Raw genomic sequence first — 21,392 nt, 5'->3', positions numbered from 1 at the left:
TTCAGTTCCCTGCATGAATAAGTCTACCCATAATATTTTTCCCCCCACCTAACTGTGAAGCCTTTTTGTATCTGATTTTGGACAACTTAATGTAACCTAGTATTGTATTACTTCATTGTTATAAATAGAATTTTTAAGTGTTCAATGTTACTTTCTATCATATTCTTTATAACAAATTGCTGGAAAGAAAATGACTCAAAGTTAAATATTGAGTCATTTGGAGCAACTGCTTTTCTGTGCTGGTTGAGCTATGACCATTCTTATTCTCAAACCACCCAGGCAATCTTGTATTGCAGACAGAACATAAGACACAGCAATAATAAATTTGGGATCCTGTTCCCAAATTTCCTAACCCATCACCTTTGTGCAAGGAACTTCCCTTTTCTGTGCCCTACAGTTTAGATATCTACTGATTAGAGTACTGATTAAGACACTGAAATTAAAATATTGTCCTCAAAAGTAGGTAGAACTCAAGACTTGCAGCCTAACCTTTCTGAAAGGGGGAGAAAATTTTACAGAATGTTTAAAACAGGAAGGGAAAAAAACTAAACTTATAACAATGCCTCTGAGTATTTGCTGGATAAACTAATCTAATCTAAGGCAGCAAAGTTGTATGGAAAAAAATAATTGGAAACTGCAGATGAGGGAACTTTGAACTATTTAAGTAAGAGACTTACTTAAATGTATTTTAACAAATATATTAAACTTATAACAGTTTTGGTAAAATCCAGTAGACAAACAAGAAAATACAGAAATTTCACCTAGTGAACAAAACAGATGGCAGATAGACTTCTTCTGTGTGCTGCAGTATTCTGAAACTGATGTTAGGCACACCATAACTCTATTCTATTTTTGTTTACTCTGTACTAGAGTAATTTTACTCTTTTTCTGTGAAGTTACAGAGTTCCCCTAAATGCAATATAGTGAGGTTAAAAAGATAACGCAGAACTCTAATCCAAATGAGCTCCATATTTTCACTTTTAAAATAATCTATAAATACTACTTCCAAACACTGCTCTATATAACCTGGAGCAGATATGAAATCACTCGTCAGTGATGTAAATTGTTTAAGCCACTAAGGTTTCATTTGTTAACACTCTGATACAGCATTTTAACTTAAATTTGAGTGGAAAAATTTGCAAAATGCATGCAAAAAAAAATCTGAGCCTTGAAAACTTTATTCTCTGATTAATATTTTAGTCATCACTTCTAGAATTTCTCATCTAATGGCAATGCTAAAAGCCAGAATAACTCAGTGTTATGCTTCACATATCTATTTATGGTAGGGTTTACTTCATTACTGCTATCACTTACAATGAGGAACAGTACTTTACTAACCTGAAAAAAACTACAGAACAGTCTGTGCTTGTTATAAACAAGCTGCTTCACAGTCCCATAGTATAACCCATATAATGACAGAACCTTTAATATTTTTTTTGTTTTGGTTTGCACAAGCAAATAAACAATACTCCAAATGACAACCTGACAGAAATCTTGTACAAGTATTCTGCCACTGTAACATCAACTGCACATTAATTTAATGGTGAGGACTTCAGTACCTTCAAATCTACCAGATACCCTAAACCAAAGCAAGCAATTTTACCTGAACTCAAGAAAGCAGGCCTTTGCCCAGTTAGTACCTTAAAATATGTCATGCTAATCCCATACTATTTATGGAAAACACTGTGCAATAAAAACATGCAGCCTTTCAAGTCCAGGAAAGGAGCATTCTTTAAAGAAAAATCACACTGATTAAAGAGTGATGTTTTATTAAATATATATCTATAATGCTATAATACCAGAAATGTGGACCTTACATTACACCTTTTGAAAGGAGAGAAAGTATAGAAAACATGGTATAATGTGTGTTAGTAAAGCAGTGTGCCATACTACCAAGCAAGACATGCTGGAAGTACGCAAGAGATACCCATAACAAAAGGGTATCCATCAGAATATAACTTACGGGCAGGTTTCTTGCTGAGTCCAAATAGAGAATAAGCAACGCAGAAGAAAGCCCATCATTGGCTTGGTCTTTATCAGCTCTAATGCTTGTGAGCACCTGAACCAAAAACACACTGTAAGCCTTTCTGAAAATCAAATATTTTTTCTGTCTCATTCCTGGAAAATATTTTAAAAACATCTCTCAAAATGAAAACATTCACAAATGTATGCTATAACACATAAGAAATAAGTTTTCAAGACTCATATATGTATTTCAAACACATTTTTATGGAAATTTCCACCCTTTTCCTTATTTTTTTTTTTAGATGGGACAAATTATAATATTTTATCCAGCTTTACCTCCCAGGCTAATGAAATGGTAGCTGATATTCTCAAACCGTAACATTAACAGTAGTAGATTGACAGTTATGACTGGTTTGAGATTTCTAAAGACAACTTGGAATGAAGTTACAGGTTTATCCAAATTCATAACAGCCAAAAAATTAAATTACTTACATACTAAAAAAAAAAAAAAAACCAACAACCCACACACAACAAAAAACACCCCACAACAATCAAGATTAGGATAAAAGTAATGTGTTCCTTTAATACCTTGTCTAGATTTTCAGCAGTTGGCATCAATGTGAGCCATTCCAGTTTTAAATGCAATTTTCCTTTGGACACTTCATCCAAAGTAAACCACTAAAAGTTAAGCAAAGTAACATTAAATAATCTGACACCAATCAAATATATGATTGCAATTGGCTCTTCAGGACATTTAGGAAATGCTAAGATCTACCAGAAATCTCACAGAGCCAAAGTCTGCAAAACCTGACAAAATCTGATTCATTGTTTAAAGGGTCCTATTTCACACTATACATTACAACACAGAATAACCAAAACAGCCATGCAAACCTCTATATTATATAGTAAAAGCATTTTTTAAATATCAAGAGAATTCTTTAAGTTCTGTAAATGCAAACCCTGTGTAACAGTACTATAAAATCTCTCTTACATATAGGACAAAAAATAGTCTGTTAAGTCTAGTAATATTTAAACTGGGCATTTAACTATTCTCCTGCAAGAAAAAGCTCTCACCAAATATAAAAAGTACTGGGTTTTGAATTAACATACTAATAATCTTAAAGCGCCAAGACAGAAGAAGAATGGAATAATTCTTCAGATTTCACCAATTAATATATCCCTTAAACCACTGTACTGATCATGAGGGGATTTATTTCTATAGCATTAAGGATATTAATGCACATACAGGAACTATCCCCAGGAAAAAAAAAACAGAAACAAAAAAACCCCCACAACTACATACACAGCTTTTTTTTTTTTTTAAACCCAAAACTTACTAAACACTTACCTCATCTAGAAGACGCTCCTTCTCAACTTCAATTAAATCTATCATCAGACTAGAAAGAAGGAAAAGAAAAAAAAAATAAAATCAGTGTTTTAGCCAAGAAGCAAACAATCTAATACAGAGCTCAAACCCCACCCTGTGCTTGCTGAGTATCGAGGCTTCCACTGAGATGAAAAGAGCAGAATACTATTCTTTTAGCCCCTAAGAGAGGAAGAAGTAGGGAATGAAATGGCTGAACAAAGATGAGTGGCAGGATAACAAAAAAAAATGCTATATTAGAGCCCATTTTGTAGCTATGAGGGCCACTGGCACAATATGGCTCACATACATATGACCAAACTCTCAAAACAGTGACCACATCCAAACGACCCACTGGAAATAGCCCCTGGATGACCAAATTCACGCTCTGGCATTGTCTGGGAGAGAGCTAGTTCACACAAACTAAAAATGCACCAAGGAATCTGCTAAAAATTAAGCAGGGCAGACAACTGGATGCCAGTGCATGAACATTTGTCGTGGCTTTTTATTTTATTAGTACTGATGTACACATTATGCCACTTTCCCCCCCACCACTTCAGTGTAAGATCAGGAAAGTGCAAAGAAAAGAAGCCTTTGTACTACCTACTTCTTTATTTTAATGAGAAGAGAAGTAGGTACTGTTGCTCCTGTTAAGAGAGAAGGAGCTGGAAAGATAAGGGAGTTCTACTCTGTATGGAAAGCAACAATGGGAAGCTCCAAAACTCTGCAAGAAATAAAGGTGACAAATTACTGGAGAAAGAAGCTGACTAAAACCCTGAAACGTTTATGGGTAAACACTAAAGGTAGGCCTATGGAATCTAAAAGTGAGTAATGTTTGCGAAAGCATTACAGCCATTTTTTCTTTAATCAAATGGTTAAGATCAGCTCTTAGAGAAAAGTAAACTGTGAGATAGCCATTTAAAAACTATGAAGATGAAGATACACAGTGATAAAGCTATATTAACTTTGCCTGATGAAATAATTAAGGCTTAATGATAGCTTAAAAACATTAAAGCAGGTAGGGTACAATTTTTTCTGGATACCCACAATACTTACCTTATTTTTTTAAAAAATATGTAAACATATAGATGTGCATATATACACACAAACATATTTTTAAATGCATATATTTACATATCTGAAGTAATTAGGGAACTTCTTACTACCATAATTTTCAAAAGGTAATTCATAAATACAGTAATATAGAACTACAACTGCAATAAAATGAAAATAAGTTAAAAAAAAAAAATACTACATCAACATATGTCATCTCTTTTCAATACCTACAGATGTATTTTCCATAATATTTACCTTCCCAGGAAGTCATCTTTATCTGGATCTTCATCAAAGAGCTCAATCTCTAGCTCCTGTCCTGGATGTTCATAAACTAAGGCCTGGAAGTACAGTAAGATGGCCCTGTCAATGGTAAAACTAACTAGCTTTGTTAAATGGCATAGTAACAGTAGAATATTGAACTGCAGTGTCTCTGTGTATTAAAACATATCAATAAGCAAACACTTTAAAAAACATGTCATTTAATGAGTAGAGCAAGTACAAGACCTTTTGCGATGCAATTTGCTAATGCTGGCTTTAAATGACTAGACTGCTTTTCAGAATTATTGATGCTTAGTCTAGACAAAAAAGTATATACATCAATGGAGAATTTCTGCTTTGTTACATAACTTTGGGCTTTTCAAGGGAGGCATCTAGAAGATCCTCAAGGAAGTCCCCAGGATATCATCTTCTTTAAGAAAAGAAACTTTAGAAGACAACTTTACAGAATGCACAACAAGGTATTTTTATTGGTTATACCTCATAAACTTCATTCCATTTTGGATTGAGATTTTCTTTGATGACCTTGCTTTGGAAAATCTGGTTGCCCACACGGATAATTCCATAAGGATCAGACTTTCCTTTGACAATCCCTTTTAGGTAAGTGTCTTTCCCCTCCAGGTCCTGAGCTTCAATAAAGTGTATCCTTAGAACACCCTGAAAAAGGAAAAGATGAGTTAATGTAGTAATCTGAAACCTTCCATGTCATCACAATTTATGCAACATATGTGTTAAAATTTCCATTGTGATTTTCTTAACATGAAGCTTAGTTTGGACACACTGTAAATGGAGGGATATGAATGATAATCCACATACACAGCAGATATAGCCCTCAAGAGATTCCTGAAAATAAAAGCTGTCAACAATGCCAGTTATATCAATAAATTCCATGCTACTGAAAGTGAGTAGCAATAAATAGTAACAACTTCCACTAAAGATAAATTACAGTGATAATATAAAACATATGATACTTACTTTTTTGTCTATACAGCTGAACTGTATTTTAGCAAGTAATATGTTTAAGATTCTAGCAAACCAAAACTATCCTCCACAGAAATTGTTTATAAATTAAATTATTTTAAGTGACTAGATTCACAATAACTTGCACTACTGCTGTAACTGTACTTAGAAATTCACACAGATGTGCGTATCTTTAATACTAAAAAAAAAAAAAAAAAAAAAGCCAAATTATTAGTATTGACAGCAACATTCTTACCTTTGGTATAGGAAATCGTAACTGAGCAATCTGCACTTCACTGACAAGGGGGACTGTGATTCTATTTGGAAGGACCAGGTAGTTGGATATTATATCCAATATTATTGTATCTGATAAGCCACTGTTGAAGAAAACAATGCTCAGTTACTCCATGAGAATTAAATATGCCACAGTAATATACTCCTTTTGCTGCTTAACAAGGTAAATAAAGTAAATATTTGCTTGTGGTGGGGGCTGGTAGAAGACACATCTGTTATTTAAATAGACTTTTTAAAATAAAGGCTTCTTGCCAAAACGGCCACCAGGGGGAAGCAGCTGACACCGAAAAGCAGAAACCACGGAAATGAATATAAAGTTCTCATTTTCCTGTCACCACGAAGTTCCCCCCTCACCCCCGCCTTTTAAAGCCATCCAGGGTAAAAGGCTATTGCATAAATCATCTTGCCTTCATTGCATATAACCAAGCATATGTTAACCGTTAACCTACTTTTGTATTTCAATAATGATTTAACTGTCCCTGAGAGTTTGGCTAACTATTCCCGTACTGTTATGAAACAAGTTGTCCTCTTGATCTGGGAGGACCATCATGTAAAAACAGAAACACAAACATGCTCACGGATGAGTATAATATAGCCTAGGAAAGAAAATCAGGTTTTCTTCTGGCAAAAAGGGAGTGGCAGTACAATCACACTGGTAATGAATCATTTTAAAAAACCCAATCCCATATCCCTCCACAAACACAGAAAAGAAAGATTTCCTAAGCTATGAGTTTGCTCAGTTTGGGTCTGAACTGACAAGAAAGTGGTATGTTGTCAGATCAATGCTACTGGTTACACACATTGCCTACAATGGCAAAAAAGGCAGAACTGGAGTGGTGAAATTCACCATGTAAGTCAAGTATCCAGGAAAAAAATTAAAGGTATGTACAAAGGTTCAGAGAGAAAACTCTAAAAATACTTGATATATTCTGAATTCCAGGTGCACTCTTGCTAAAGCTGGTGGAACTGCTTTAGGGATGAACAATTTCTCCTCCTAAATACACTTATGATTCTTTTACAGTCGTTATGAAATTAAGATGCAGAGAACGTTTGATTACTTAGAATATTTTCACTTGAGTGTAATCACCTTCTAAAGTTTTTTTAAGACTGAACCTGCAATTGGGAGTAGCTCTGACTCAGCAGCTAGTGTATTTATAAAAACACAAAACCTGCAGTGAAATGTAATATATATTACATTTTCATTTAAGAAGAAAATTTCATGGTGCACAATAAACATATTATGTGTAACAGAATTAATCCATTAAATACAATCTGGCCCATTTCAAATTCACTCTGATCTTGTATACCAGAGACTTACAACGTGTACAGCCTGCATCCCCTTGGCTGCTGATTTCCCCTGTAAATCTAAATGAACTATGATTACAGTATAGAACATGGCTGACTTTTTAATAGCATCCATTATAATCAGAACAGAAGAAACAAGGATGCATTAAGATCAATGGACAGGTCTTTGCAGACCTTGTTTATTCTCTGAAACAAGCAGCAGTGGAAAACATTAAGATAGTGTTCAGAGGAAGTTTCTTCTCCACTTCTGTGAGTTAATTTGCATCTGTCCTAAAGACAAATCTTCACTCCCCTTCCTTCCTTGCAGAGCTTATCCAATCATATACACAAAGATTTTCATTCTACATTATACTGAATCCTACAAATTTATAGTTTCAGTAATTCTTAAGACAATTAATTTGAGAAGAAAATCATGTTATTTGAAAATAAGTAGTTTGCTTTAGTCATCACTGAAACATGTTGTTTTTCAAAGTCTTGGTTTCATTTTGCTAAACATCAATTTTTCAACTTATGTATGCTAAGCTTTCTCTAAAATGAGACAAGAAAACGGAAGTGATTACTTTGTTAGGGTTGACTTTAAAAATTAAGAGAAAAATGTCTCAATGTCTTAATATATATAAAAAAAAAAAAAGGCACAGTGAGATGATGGTATCAAAACACAAGTCTGTTGATAAATTTCCAGTAGAGAGATCAGATAAATTTAGTTTGTTCCTGCTTCTGTTAGTGTCCCTACCTGGCAAGAAGAGAAAGCTCTGCCTGGGTGTTCAATTAAGTGCATGCCTTAAGAACAGATGATTAATGGAGAAAACTAACTGATCTAGGTCAGAGAAAGAAAATGAGCAGTGCAAGATAGGCAATGGTACCAGAGCTGCCTTGAAAGAAATATTATCATGTTCTTCTCTAGTATTTAATTAAGATCACATACATTATGAAATAAGCTATAGGCATAAATAAACCCATCCTAGACTAGCAAAAGGTTCAGAGATTGACTAATGATCAAATGGATGTACAGCAGATGTCCTTACATAAAAAATGAAACAGCCTGAAGCACAACACAGCCCAGTCGCTGGGAGGATTCATAATCCTTTATGGTAGGACCAAACCCCAACTCCGTGATTCCAAATGTCAGTCTCACAATTTTATCCCAACATAAATGCTTGAATTTCACTAAAACATTTGAGAAATTAATTTGAAAAATGAATAATCAGTAATGAAATTTCGCAGAATTTTACACGGAGAAACTCGACTCAGTGGAGGTAGCAGATATTCTGTCTTTAAAAGCAGGGAGAGGAAATAGAATACCAATGATCATAAGTAATAAATTAAATGATTTCTAGAACATGACACTTACCTAATCAAATACTAGCCAGCTGGGATGCTCCCAGATGGAAAGTATTTTTCATGAATACAAGGCAAAAATTACAATCTTTGTCATTATTTTATTACTTAAACTAAGCGGCCTGATCTATGGAAAATAAAGACAACCCACTGATCAAGCAACAGAAAAGGAACTATCAACTGAAACCCTTATGTTGATGCATCATCAATAGAAAGCTTTTAAAGACTGTAAAACTCTAAGTCATTGACTCTAAGTACAATTATTTTTCTAGTTCACAAAAATCAGAAAAGTGTTAAATTCTTCATATAATTTATCATAGTAAGGGTTTCAAAACCTCAATTTCACATGAGAAAAATAATTGGCAGTCACCTACTGTTTTTTTTTCTCTCTGTTTAGCTCTACTTAATTTTTAGTGACAGAATAACCAGCTATGTATTTCTCCTGCATCATCTTTATTCATATTGCAGAGACAGTATATCTCTGACTGCATAGAGTATTTTTAGTGTATCTCAAGCAACCATAACATAATTCATCTTCCAATCATGCACATCTCCTCCTGACAGCACTTTGAGTATTCTCAGAATGTGGCTCCTCCTCACATAGATTTTAATTTCACTCCTCTGTAAGCTACACACTAATGATGGAATATGAATTACTTTTGTGTCCTTTTCATTGTGGAGTCATATACAAAGAGCAACGGAAATTGTTAACAGCTGACAGAGAAGTTTCCAGCAGCAAATGCAGAAGTTCATTTAGTAAAAGAGATCTGCAAACAGAGTACAAATAAGTAGCTTAGGGTGCAGCCAACAGCCACAGGATGAAAAAAGTACCTGTGGTAGCAGCAATCTCTTGTTCATCACTGTTTATAACAACTACAATATGTCAAGCTGTAGTACCAATCTATCTATACAGATAAGAAAAACAAATACAGCACTGAAGAAATTTCTTGGCAAGGCAGAGTATGAGTCACCTCAGTTACTGTTACTATAGAAACTATACCACATCTCGATGGCACCATTTTATGCATATGTGGCCAAGCTTGGTTTCTCTGGAAACCACAAACTTGAGATACTTAACAAGACTTTGTTTACATCTGAGGTTTTGTGTTTGCAGACAGGAAAATATGTAGCATAGGAATCTCAGGAGCCTAGTAAGCTGAAGTATTAAATGCAAATTTATTAGTGTTATGTCAAAAGAGCAAATTATTACTCAGGAGCTATATTTTGGAAGCCATTTTCCCACTCATCAACCTCACTCTCCTCAGAGGCAGTCTTAAGCGGGCTTGACACGTATGCAATTTTTGTAGCCATTAACCTACTTAGTGCAAGCTCTAATTTCAAGCTGTTCAACTGGGATTCCATGCAAAGGCTTCACAGGCTTAAGTACAGCAAAAAAACTGTTTCAGTCATGCAATTTTGCACTAAAGGTTTAATTTAATACCTAGATTCAAACTCTTGTTTTTAAACAATAAAATATAATTCTGGAGTCAGCCAACTCTTGAGAGTATGGGATGCAATAAAAGGACTAGTCACAAAATCCAAGTTTGTATCAGACCTGCCATTATCCCCTTAGCCATTGTCTCAATATTAAAATGCCCCTAGGTAACTATTACAACTTGATAGTTATGAACATATTCATGGATTTAACCTTATCATGATTGCAATGATTCAAAGCAGCTTGGTTTTCACTTCTACTTCTGCTTTTTTATTTGGGTTTTTATCATGGACTATTTTAAAAAGCTTTTAATAAGCCAAGCATTTTTCTAGCTATATATGGTCAGTATTTTTGCTACTCCATTTTTCTTCACATAATAAACTGAAACCTTTAAAAGGAAGTACTTGAAGAGATTAGAACATTCATTTAATTTGATTAGCGTTTTAAGGTATTTCTAACTACTTTACACAAGCACCTAATGATGTATCAGCATACAAAGCCATGAGCCAAGATGTTATGAATCCACTGGTGTGAAAAATAAGGCTCTTTCTCTGCTGTCCTAGGAGATAGCACACAGGAAATTCACAAGAATCTGGAAATCTGGAAAGGCTGAGAATACTAAGAAAGGCAGAGTAAAAATTATATTTTCAAAATGTTTTTAACAAGACCTGCTAGATATATTTTTGATGTACCTGCAGTGAAATCACTACCTTTTGCCTATTTCATATAATTCTATATATGCTCAGTGCCATTTAACCTAAAATTATTTAGTTGATGGTCTACAGTTTTTCTGGGGTTTATTAGTGTGGAGGAATATCAAACACTGCTTTACATATACTCACTTCAGTCCTGGAACATCCAGAAGATTGGTCAGTCCAGTCCAGTTAATTTCCAAAAGCTGTGAATTACAGAAAAAAGATAGGGGGGAGAGGGGGAAGGTGACTTAGAATTCACAACACTGAAAAAATAAACATGATCACTATAGATTCTGATCAGTGGAGGGTTAATAACCAGTTTCTAGGATTTTCTTAAACAGAAAATTAAAACCTCTTCCATTCTAAATAATTTTTAGCCACAGTTTTTGAAACTGATTTTAAAATCCTCTTATCCACCCTTCCATACATACATATAAATACACACATACACACTCCAATATACACATGTACACAGTATGTACTACATAAAACCAGTATCAAATAATGAAAAGTGGTCTTATTTTCTGAAGAAATATTTTCATATTCACCATAGACGGACAGTCACCAACGTGAATTTGCAAAGTATAACAGGCTGATATCCTATTTGACGGCACGAAAATAAGAGATCCAAAAGACATAACCAATGAAAAGAAAGAAGGATTTGTATTAAGAATTGGAAGAAGGTTGTGACAACTTGCAAACACAGAGGTGGCTGTTTTCAGTGACAAAGAGAAAAACTCATTCTACCACTGATATAAGTAAAGAAGAAAGGCATCAACAGGATTAAGTATCGAAGCGAGAAAAATCCTCAGAAATAATTACTAGGGATAAATCATTGCTAGATCATATATACTTTCTTCACTAAAAATCTTTACAGAATATTAGACTATATGCTACAAAAGGTGCTTATTCTGCTTCTGGTATGTTGGTATTAACAACTAATTTCTAATGTCCTTTTCAATCCTATAATCTTCTAATTCTAGATAACAAAACTAACAGAAACAAGTTTCCTTATCTCCCTTCTCACTGAAAACTTTCTATTACCTGTGTAGAAGTTAATTGAATATAAGCAACAAATCCAAACCCACCCAACTACCACCATGCTTTCAAATCCAACTAACTCAATCTAAGAATAACTGTATTAAAAATGTTAAAGGATTTCGAGATCCTGTGAAGAAACTAATTGTGGTGGTTCAGTTAAATGCTGAAACCATAAATCTCTAAGAACATATATTTCATCTTTCCACAAACAGGCAAGAATAATCACCCTACATTCATTTTCTATTTAAAAAACCCAGCACATACCATGCTTTTATAAAGGATCTATTAATAGTTTAATTAGTGATTTCCTTTGTGAATACTTTGACTAAAGATAACACATTGTCATGGTTTAAACCCAGCCAGCAGCCAAACAGCATGCAGCTGCTTGCTCGCCCTCCCCTGCCCAGGGGACAGGGACAGAATTGGAGGTGTGAAGGGAGACCCAAAGGTTGAGATAAAACCAGTTTAATGATTGAAATAAAACAATAATAGAGAGTACAAACAGGTAATGCACAATGCAACTGCTCATCATCTGCCAAATTATACCAAGCCCATTCCCAGCTAGCAATTCTGAAAAACCACAAACCTGAGAGAGCCCCCCCACACACACACACACCCCTTGCCAGCTAATCCTCCTTTATATATTGAATATGACATTACATTATATGGAATATTTCATTGGCTAGTTTGGGTCCAGTGCTCTAGCTCTGCTCCATCCCAGCTTTTTTTGTACACCTGAACACAGCCAGGACATTGGAGTTGTAATGTCCCTGATCTCTTAGCAACAACTGTAAACATCAGTGTATTATTAGCATTCTTCTCAGAGGAAATCCCATACTGAATCCAAAACACAGTTACTAAGAAAAATTAACTCTATCCCAGTCAAAACAAGGACACACATAATACATTTACTTATATAAGGAACATGGTTACTTAATTTGCTTTTGTAGTGGTGGCAAAATAGTTCAACAGTGTTATGTATGAAGCACCTAGCCAACTTGTAACAAACAGCTAAGCAGAAAAAAAATCATTATCCTTTCAGCAGAAAAGGTAGTAAGATTGCATAACTGCATATTCCAAAACAAAAGGCAAGACGTATCATGGAATGTACTGCAAGAATCTACATGAGCCAGCAACATGCCTTGTCACAAAAATGGCTAACACTATCCTGGACTGCTTTAGGAAAACCATTGCCAGGAGGCTGAGGGAGGTGATCTACTTGGTATTGATGAGGGCACACCTGGAGTGCTTTATCCAGTTCTGGGCTTCTCAGTACATGAACATACTGGAGAGAGTCCTACAAAGGACCATGAGGATGATTAAGGGACTGGAGCATCTCTATGAGGAAGGCTGAGAAAGCTGAGACTGTTTAGCCCAGAGAAGCAAAGCCTCAGGATGTTGTTATTAATGGCTATAAATACCTGAAGGGAGGGTGCAAAGACAACAGAGCCAGGCTCTTTGCAGTGGTGCCCAGTGACAGGACCCAAGGTAATGGGCACAAGCTGAAACAAAGGAGGTTCTCTCTGAACATCAGGAAACACCTTTTTACTGTGAGGGTAACTGAGCACTGGCACAGGTTGCCCAGAGAAGTTGTGGAGTCTCCATCTTTGGAGATATTCAAAAGCCATCCAGACATAGACCTGGCCAGCCTGCTCTCGGTGGCCCTGCTTGAGCAAGAGGGTTGGAGTAAATGACCTCCAGAGGTCCCTGCCAACATCAACTATTCTATGTATCTGTTAATATATTACAACAGAAAACAAATATTTGGTCCCATTCAGGGAATAAGATTAGTGTCTTCCTACCTATGCCATTCAGAATGGTGAATAAACTCACATGCTTCAACAAAATGCTTAAAATTTAGTACTTTCCCTGATGATATCCCTTCAGAAAACTGCTGAAAGATTTTTCTTAAGTCTCCTTCTTTTACTGTGTTACACTCCTGTGTCTCTCTATAGGCAAGTGAAACAGAGACTCCTCTAATATAGGCATCTAATTTGAACTCTAGTGGATGACTGAAAGAAGTCTTCTTTCTACATCTATCAATCAGAAGGTGTACAATGGAGATCTGCTGTATTTCAACAATTAGAAACCAATGCACTTAAACCAAAATAATTATAAATTTATACCAATCATTACAGTTTATCTGTTTGTTTCTTCTGAATACAATTTTCTAAACCCCTCAGGATATTCATGTTTCCTGGACTCTGAAAAAATGAATCAAAGTCAGAAGATATTTTGTCTTTGTAACTCGTATGTTCTAAAGACATCATCTCACTTAGTTGTTTATTTATTTGATTCTTGTATTACAATTATCTTGCAGGACAAAATGAAGCATAGCATCAGATGCTATTTAATACAAATGTGAATTTCCAAGTTCATGTTTCCAGATGCACAAAACATTGTTGGCAAACAAAATAACATTGTAAGGAAAGATATTTGCCAAATCTAATAGTAGTTCTAGTGACCAAATTGCATGAACAGGTGAAAATAGATAGCTTTCAAAAAATAAGTTCTGTGATATGATAGATGATTTTTGGACTCTACAAATTTTAATGAAAGTTTCCTTTCCCAGAGGTTGGAATACTTCTAAAATCCTTTTATAAACACAAGGTAAACAGTTAGGATCTCTTTGATCTTTTACATGATATAAACAATTAATGCTAAATGGCTACTCTGCAATCTATCTGTGAAGTTGATATTTGCTCTCATTATGAAATAACTGCAAAACACAGAATGTGTCAGCATCTCAGAATGGGATGTTTTTTCTGAAATGTACAGGGACTTCTACAACACTCAAAAGTGTTAAGTGAACAACATAGTAGAAATTAATAATTAAAGCACATTTTACAATAATGAAGCAGATCATATTCTTGCTACTTGTAACAACAGTCATTCTAAATACGAAATAAGTAGACAGGCTTGGATTTAGTTTTCCACTTATGAATTGATACAAACACTAGATGAATGTACAATAAATTAACTGAAAAACCCCTGTCTACAGAGAATCACACTAGATGCATATGTGAGATTAACTAAACTCAGCTTAAGCCATCTACTTGTTCATACATGTTTGTCATAACTGAAACCACACTGTTGGAATCTAAAGTGAAGAAATACTATTGTTAGTAGCTATACAGAGACTGTACAGAGCCAGGCACATATACTGCTGGTTTTCATCATTCTTCCAGTGAAAGCATGAATGTATCATTAGCTCCAATACCATTTTGTATTCAATGTCTTTTTTAAAGATAACTAATTTAAAATCAGTTTTGCCCACTAGAGTCCTAGCAGGATTGGTTTTAGTGAGAAAGGGCTAACCTATTGCATAACATTTCCAGCAAGGGAATGCACAATTAACAACTGAATTAGAAAGACCATCTTCAGGTACGTGGGAGGCTCAGTTTCACAGAATCACAGAACCATCTAGGTTAGAAAAGACCTTGAAGATCATCCAGTCCAACCATTAACCTAACACTGACAGTTCCCAACTACACCAGATCCCTCAGTGCTGTGTCAACCCAACTCTTAAACACCTCCAGGGATGGGGACTCCACCACTGCCCTGGGCAGCCCATTCCAACACCTAACAACCTCTTCTGGAAAGAAATACTTCCTAATATCCAGTCTAAACCTTCCCTGGAGCAACTTGAGGCCATTCCCTCTTGTCCTATCGCTTGTTAAGGCATCTGTTTATGGAATGCTAGCAAGGCTAAGTGGCAGTAATACCTTCCAAAAGGGGATGAGATCTTACCTAATACTCACAGTATACTAAACAGTCTTTTTTTTTTAGGTGTTATGATTTCTTTTCTACATGAATATCAACTTCAAGCTATCCGCTTTTTAATTTCCAAATGCAAAGAAAAACCGTTAGAAATAATTTGTTATAAAATGGGTTATTTTACCTCGGTATGTAAACTTTACTCATATAGTTCTACAATAACAAACAGAGCTAGAACACACAGATCATATTTAAGAAAACTGAAGGTAAATTCAGTGTATTCTTTGAAAATTAATGGTGGAAATTATTAGTATATGTTCTCAAATCTCATGCTCATCTTAGCTCTAAAAAAAAATTGAAGCAGGATGAAAAGTCCAATTTGGCAGGAATAACTTGAGTTTTGTCCTACTTCCTCAATCTTGCAAACTCACAAATGTTTAAGTAATATAACAGACAAGTAGCTTGGTAGTACCTGATAAAACTAACCGCAATTTGTGTTTTCAGACTGGTTCTCCTGTTCTAATCACAAGTTTTGACATTCCATTATGTCACACTTAAAAAAATTTGTGTAGGCTACCAAGGCTCTGGAAGAAGTAATTTTAAACTGTTTTAAAACAAAGAATCCAGTTTATTACCTGATTATTCCTTTCTTCCTTATTCGTAAGTAAATTAGAAGGCAAATACACACCACAAATACCTTACCAAAATGGTCTCTAAGGTATTCATACCTGCACTCCATATTTGAGTTTTATATACTGTTGTTTTCAGAATATATAGAAAATGAGAAAATATTTGCATTTCCTTTTGATTTTCTCCTACTTTGTTTAGTATATTGCATACAGCAGTTAACACAACAAAGTCTTGTGCTGTCTCTTAAATAGACTCAAGCAAATTAAATGAATTGCACAACATAATGCATGTTGAAATTCAGCATTGAGAAACATCTCCTACAGTAGACTGAAACATATATCATAGTGATTTCTGTATTAACTGCCACAGCCCAAAACAAAACAAAGATACCACTGAGAACTGAAATATTTTCAACCAAAAAGCAGTTCAAAAGGTTGCAACACAGCATATGATAGATATACAGTGTCTATGGTACAACCTCACTATTAATAGTTTGATTATTATACACCTCTTCTCAAAGACAAGGCTACCAATTCATTCTGTCATCAGTCCTTAGACCATGAAGCACGTAAAAAGTAATTACACAAAGAAACTGTAAAAAAATAGTGCTACAGAGAGTGTACATTTAAACAATAAATGCAATTAGTACATATAATATCAAAAACTTTTATTCATCCAATTGCTGTACAGGAATAAATAAAAAGACAGAGGTCCATTTCAGAAACGTGAAAGTCAAATCCTTTTCCATTCAAACTTGGAGCTAAGAAATTAAATAACACTTCACAGGATTATTAGAAAAGCTTTGCAAATAAATCTTAAACCATGAAATGTTTTGGAAGGAATACGAGTCTTCAAACTCCTGGCCTAAATCAAGCTTGCACTATTTGGGCTTTGAAAGTAAATTCTTCTGGCAGACAAGATTTGCTGTATTTGCCCACCACAGTACCTTCCTTTCCAGTTCTACCAGAAGAGCCCAGCAGTACTGAAGCACACTGATATCACTGCAGTAACATGCACTCTCTAATCTTAGTCTACAGATATTAGTGACAAATGCGCTTTTTTTTTTTTTTTTCCTTCTTCATTTTGGTTTTCTCGCTATTACCCCCATGTTTGTTTCAATACGGTTGTTTAAAATCTGCACATTTGGCTTCCAAACATAATCAGACTTCTGCATAAGATACACCTTTTTTAATGTAAGAAGAGAAGTTTTCCAAAAAGTAACATGAAGCTCAGGCAAAAAAAGCTTATACCTGCAGTAGTATGGAAATAGCAGTGACAGCAGACAAATTCACACAGTAGAAAGAGAAGTAGTCAAATCTATGGTATTGCTTGATACCCAAGAGGGAGCTGTTCCAGCCATAGTCCAGCCAAATAACAAGGATTTTCATTCTACGTTTAGGTCATTACCATGCCATGACTTGCTGGAGAAGATGACAACCCCCTAACTTGTGGTTCTGACAGTTAAGTTAAAGCAACGTCACCATCCTAACAAACTGAAGAGCCTTGTGGAGAAAAAGGGAGCAAGCAAAAGACTGCCAGCTGATGAATCATTCTATGAAGCACCGAATATAAAAAATTTCCATACTTAAAGGTTTTGGCCTATAGATCTTCAAAATAGCTTAACAATATCATATCCTTCTGTTACCAATTTGATCAATGCATAATTCTCTTTAGCTAAATTCAGGGAATGTCAGCTGGTTCTCCATGGCAGAACTAATAGGGCACTGGAAAGACTATACTCAATTTGTCACAAAGTGAAACTCTGCCAGGAGTCAGAAACGATGTGGTTGTCTTTCCACAACACATTGCAACTGAGAGAGGTGATATGCCTTGCAGAGACTCTTAACCAGCCAGCTCACTGGCCTAGAGCAGGATTTCAGACACCAGTTACACTTCCTGATGAAGTAGAATGTGTGTCATGTTACTCAGAGATCTCTTAATTCTTCCTCTGCTCAGAGCAGTGAAACCAAATTATGTTTCCTCCCCAAAACCCATGAATTTTCTGCCTTATCAAGGCTCTGTACTGAGAACTAACGCAACACATACACTGAAAGTTTTAAAAAAATATATATACCCCTGCAGCCTATAAGAAAAGGTAGACTAAAAACTGATGAGCATTTTTACCTATTGGTATTCTCAATACCTAAAAACTGATGAGCATTTTTACATATTGGTGTTCTCAATACCCCAAGATGTCTTTGTAATGTGAAAAGAATGAAATGGATTGTAGAATATACAAGGACATAACTTAAGTTCACAACAGCACAAAAGGGAGCCTTTAAATCCTACCAACTCTGTGGCTTGATTTGGCTGCCATAAGCACTACTAATTTTCAGAAGAGAGGCCACAAAGTATTTTAAAGTGCTGATGAACAACATCCTGCTCATCAAGTTATAGAAGTTTTCTGCAGGACAATTAGCTCTGCTACAGGGCACAATGATACAATTCCATGGGATAAATTGTGTTTCTTCTCAGAAATTTATCATCAGAAGAGGGCATGTTAGTCCCCCTTCTTTTACTTGTGAATGGCCATGCAGAAATACACTACAATTTGTCTGTTAGTAGAGCACAGCACATTACCACTACAATGCTGAAGTGCTAACACTGTAATAATTTAATAAGAAACATTATCCACCGTATTTCCCCAGTAAACATACAATAAACTCAGCCTCTCAAAGAAGGCTTCACTATACAACACCACAGAAAAGTAGAAATCACAATGATTTTCATCACTGCTATAAGAAACACAGCGTATCTCTGCACAGAAACTGTTTAACAGTAGTAAGTTTTTCAGTTGTAACAGTCTGAAGATTTAAGTAAGACAACTGCTACAGAGATAAGATGTATACTTGTGGGGGTAAGAGGCAGAGCAGGCAAGTTCTTGCTGTGCTTTTCTGCCAGCTTACATCCTTTAACCAGATTCCTTCAGGAGCAGAAGTTTCAACACTGTTATAAAGAAAGACAGTAACACTGAATGGGTGGGCACAGGGAAAGAAGAATATGATAGATATTGTGGAAGCACCAAATATGATGGCCCTTAAAAACATCCCATAAAGTATCAACATAAAAATTAAAGTTATGTAAATTATAAGTATACAAAGTAGCAGTGGAAATCACCCTCACTTTATAAGCAACAAGACTAATTCTTAAGTATTATAATAGTACCTACGTTTCTTGGATTTTATCCACGTGTTCCACAAACCCCTCTCAAAGAGGTTAGAAAGTTCTGAAGGAAAGACACCAGCAGTCTTATATGTTCTGCAGGCATTTTTGATAAGCTAAAAGCAAACCAAAACAACACTGTTCTCCATTCTATATATCCACTTCATGTTTTTTTCCAGCCATTTCACTAGGACTCATATTTGGTGCAAGCAATCCTTCTGAGTCTTAATTTTCACCAGTACTGATAATTTTGAAAGTCACATCCACCATTGAATTTTCCAAAGGCAGCCAATATTATATGAAACTAAACCAATATTAAATAAATCAAAACTACAAGACAAAACCAATCTGTAAAGTGAGTAGAGGGAGAGCAGTGCTCAAGTCAGCAAGTGGAGGACAAAACTGGGAATATAAAACCAACAATTTTGGAAGAATTGCCCACTTTTCTGGAAGGCATCCTGTTTTCCTGCCATTGTTTTTTTTAGAACAGTGGTATTGGTATTTTGATGGGTCTGTTTTGATGGGGTTTTTTTTAAAAAAAAAAAAAAGGGTTGAGTTAGGACACACCTTCAATATTAAGTATAACTCTAAACAATCTTTTGAAAATTACCAATTTGTAGTACAGTTATAAGCCATACACACTGTTATAACTGAACCAAAAATCAAAATAAAATTTGTAATTTTTTTTTGTAAAAGTTAACTACACTTAGAGAAGCAGACTACATGGTAAATATCCATAAGGTTAATGTAATGAGAAGTAATTCAAAAAACCTTACAATTCCCAACTATTTTCAGAATGCTAACTCTTCTTTAGCATTGAAGCTCAGAAATTTAAGATTACTTCAAAACATTAGAATGAACATTATTTCTCGCTCTTGAGATCTCTTACATATTTGGACATATTACAAGATGATGAAACTTTTAGTACCTTCATAATAACAACAATATACAGTATTTAAAAAGTTTCATATAAAGTAAGAACCCTTGCAGCAGCAAAAGCTTCATCCATTACTCAGAAATATGAGACTGGTAAACTCATTAAAAAAGTATGTTCGGAACTATTCATTTAGGCAGTGTTGCCTTATATAGTCATTAAGGCCAGCAAACAGAGCAAGAGGAATTGTTGCCAGTTACTTTAGACTGGAAAATATGAGAACAAAATCTAATGCTAGCTGCCAACTAATTCCTCTTCTCTTCTAACAAAAATATTGGAAAAAAAACTTTCCTTGGCTGCAGCCACTTGCTCTCTAGTAAGGGGACAGAATTTGGTTATTGCTATAATAAGCATTGTTCTAATTTTTTTCTACAGAAGTTAGAAAAATAAACACCAAGACGACAAACTGCAGAGGGGAGAGAAGTCTGCTTGCAAAAACCTAAATATACATATGTAAAACCATTACAATTGTGGAATAACTTTATTCAAAGATATATTTTTTTGAAGAATCTACCCTTAAGTTTGCTCAGACCTTGACCACTAGCTTAGTTTTTAAATGAAAGGAGGGTGAAAAACACTTTTAATATTTTTTAACTGATACTTTTGGGGAAGGGTTGACTTTTTAATTTTCATACTCCAGTGTACTCTCCATCCTTTTTCAACCAGACTCCTAATGAAGTGGCATGTGGGTAGGAGAAAAGACAAAATTACTCTGGACAGAGTCCTTCCCAAAGTTCAGAAAGCCACTGACCACAAATGAGAGGTGTTTCATATGATATTTTCAGTTTACTATCTCAGGTGCAAGTTGTCTGAGTTAAGCACTGCAAATGCATGGCACAGTGAATCAGGGACAGAAAGGACTGGGCACAAGAACTAGGGCTAAAAGCTGACTGGAGAGGTATCTGGGAGTACCAGAAATGAAAAGTTCAGACAAATGCTACCAAAGCATGATGCTGGGAAACAGATGAAGTGTCAGGTACTGCTTACAAGCATTCCTGTTGCTGATCTCTCCCTCCCTATACCTTGCCAGCTTTCTCACCTCTCCCCTAAAAAGCAACAAAGAAGCAATAGCTGCAGGAGGTATCCCAGGACAGCACCAGACAGCATTGGCTCATGGCTCCGGCACCAAGTGTGTCCGAATGGCTTCTGCAGAAGAACTGCACACTGCTTTCTTTTTGAGTGAATACAAAACAGAACCGAGAAACAAGAACCACATCTACA

The 21,392-nt window shown here is 35.3% G+C and overlaps 1 protein-coding gene across 1 annotated transcript in view; it reads right to left on the bottom strand.

Moving 5' to 3' along the window:
* ESYT2 (extended synaptotagmin 2) overlaps positions 1-21,392 on the bottom strand; it is a 58,602-nt gene that overhangs the window by 20,540 nt on the left and 16,670 nt on the right. Inside the window, exons 7-13 of the mRNA XM_026843487.1 lie at positions 10,835-10,890; positions 5,877-5,997; positions 5,141-5,317; positions 4,640-4,722; positions 3,314-3,362; positions 2,554-2,643; positions 1,964-2,059 (exon numbers count right to left, since the gene is read on the bottom strand). Coding sequence (XP_026699288.1) covers positions 1,964-2,059; positions 2,554-2,643; positions 3,314-3,362; positions 4,640-4,722; positions 5,141-5,317; positions 5,877-5,997; positions 10,835-10,890 — 672 coding nt within the window. The remainder of the gene's footprint in view (positions 1-1,963; positions 2,060-2,553; positions 2,644-3,313; positions 3,363-4,639; positions 4,723-5,140; positions 5,318-5,876; positions 5,998-10,834; positions 10,891-21,392) is intronic.

Source organism: Athene cunicularia, assembly GCF_003259725.1.
Source record: "Athene cunicularia isolate RWA chromosome 2 unlocalized genomic scaffold, athCun1 chr2_part1, whole genome shotgun sequence".
In the NCBI taxonomy this organism is placed as follows: domain Eukaryota; kingdom Metazoa; phylum Chordata; class Aves; order Strigiformes; family Strigidae; genus Athene; species Athene cunicularia.
This window is presented reverse-complemented; position numbering and strand designations above follow the sequence as displayed.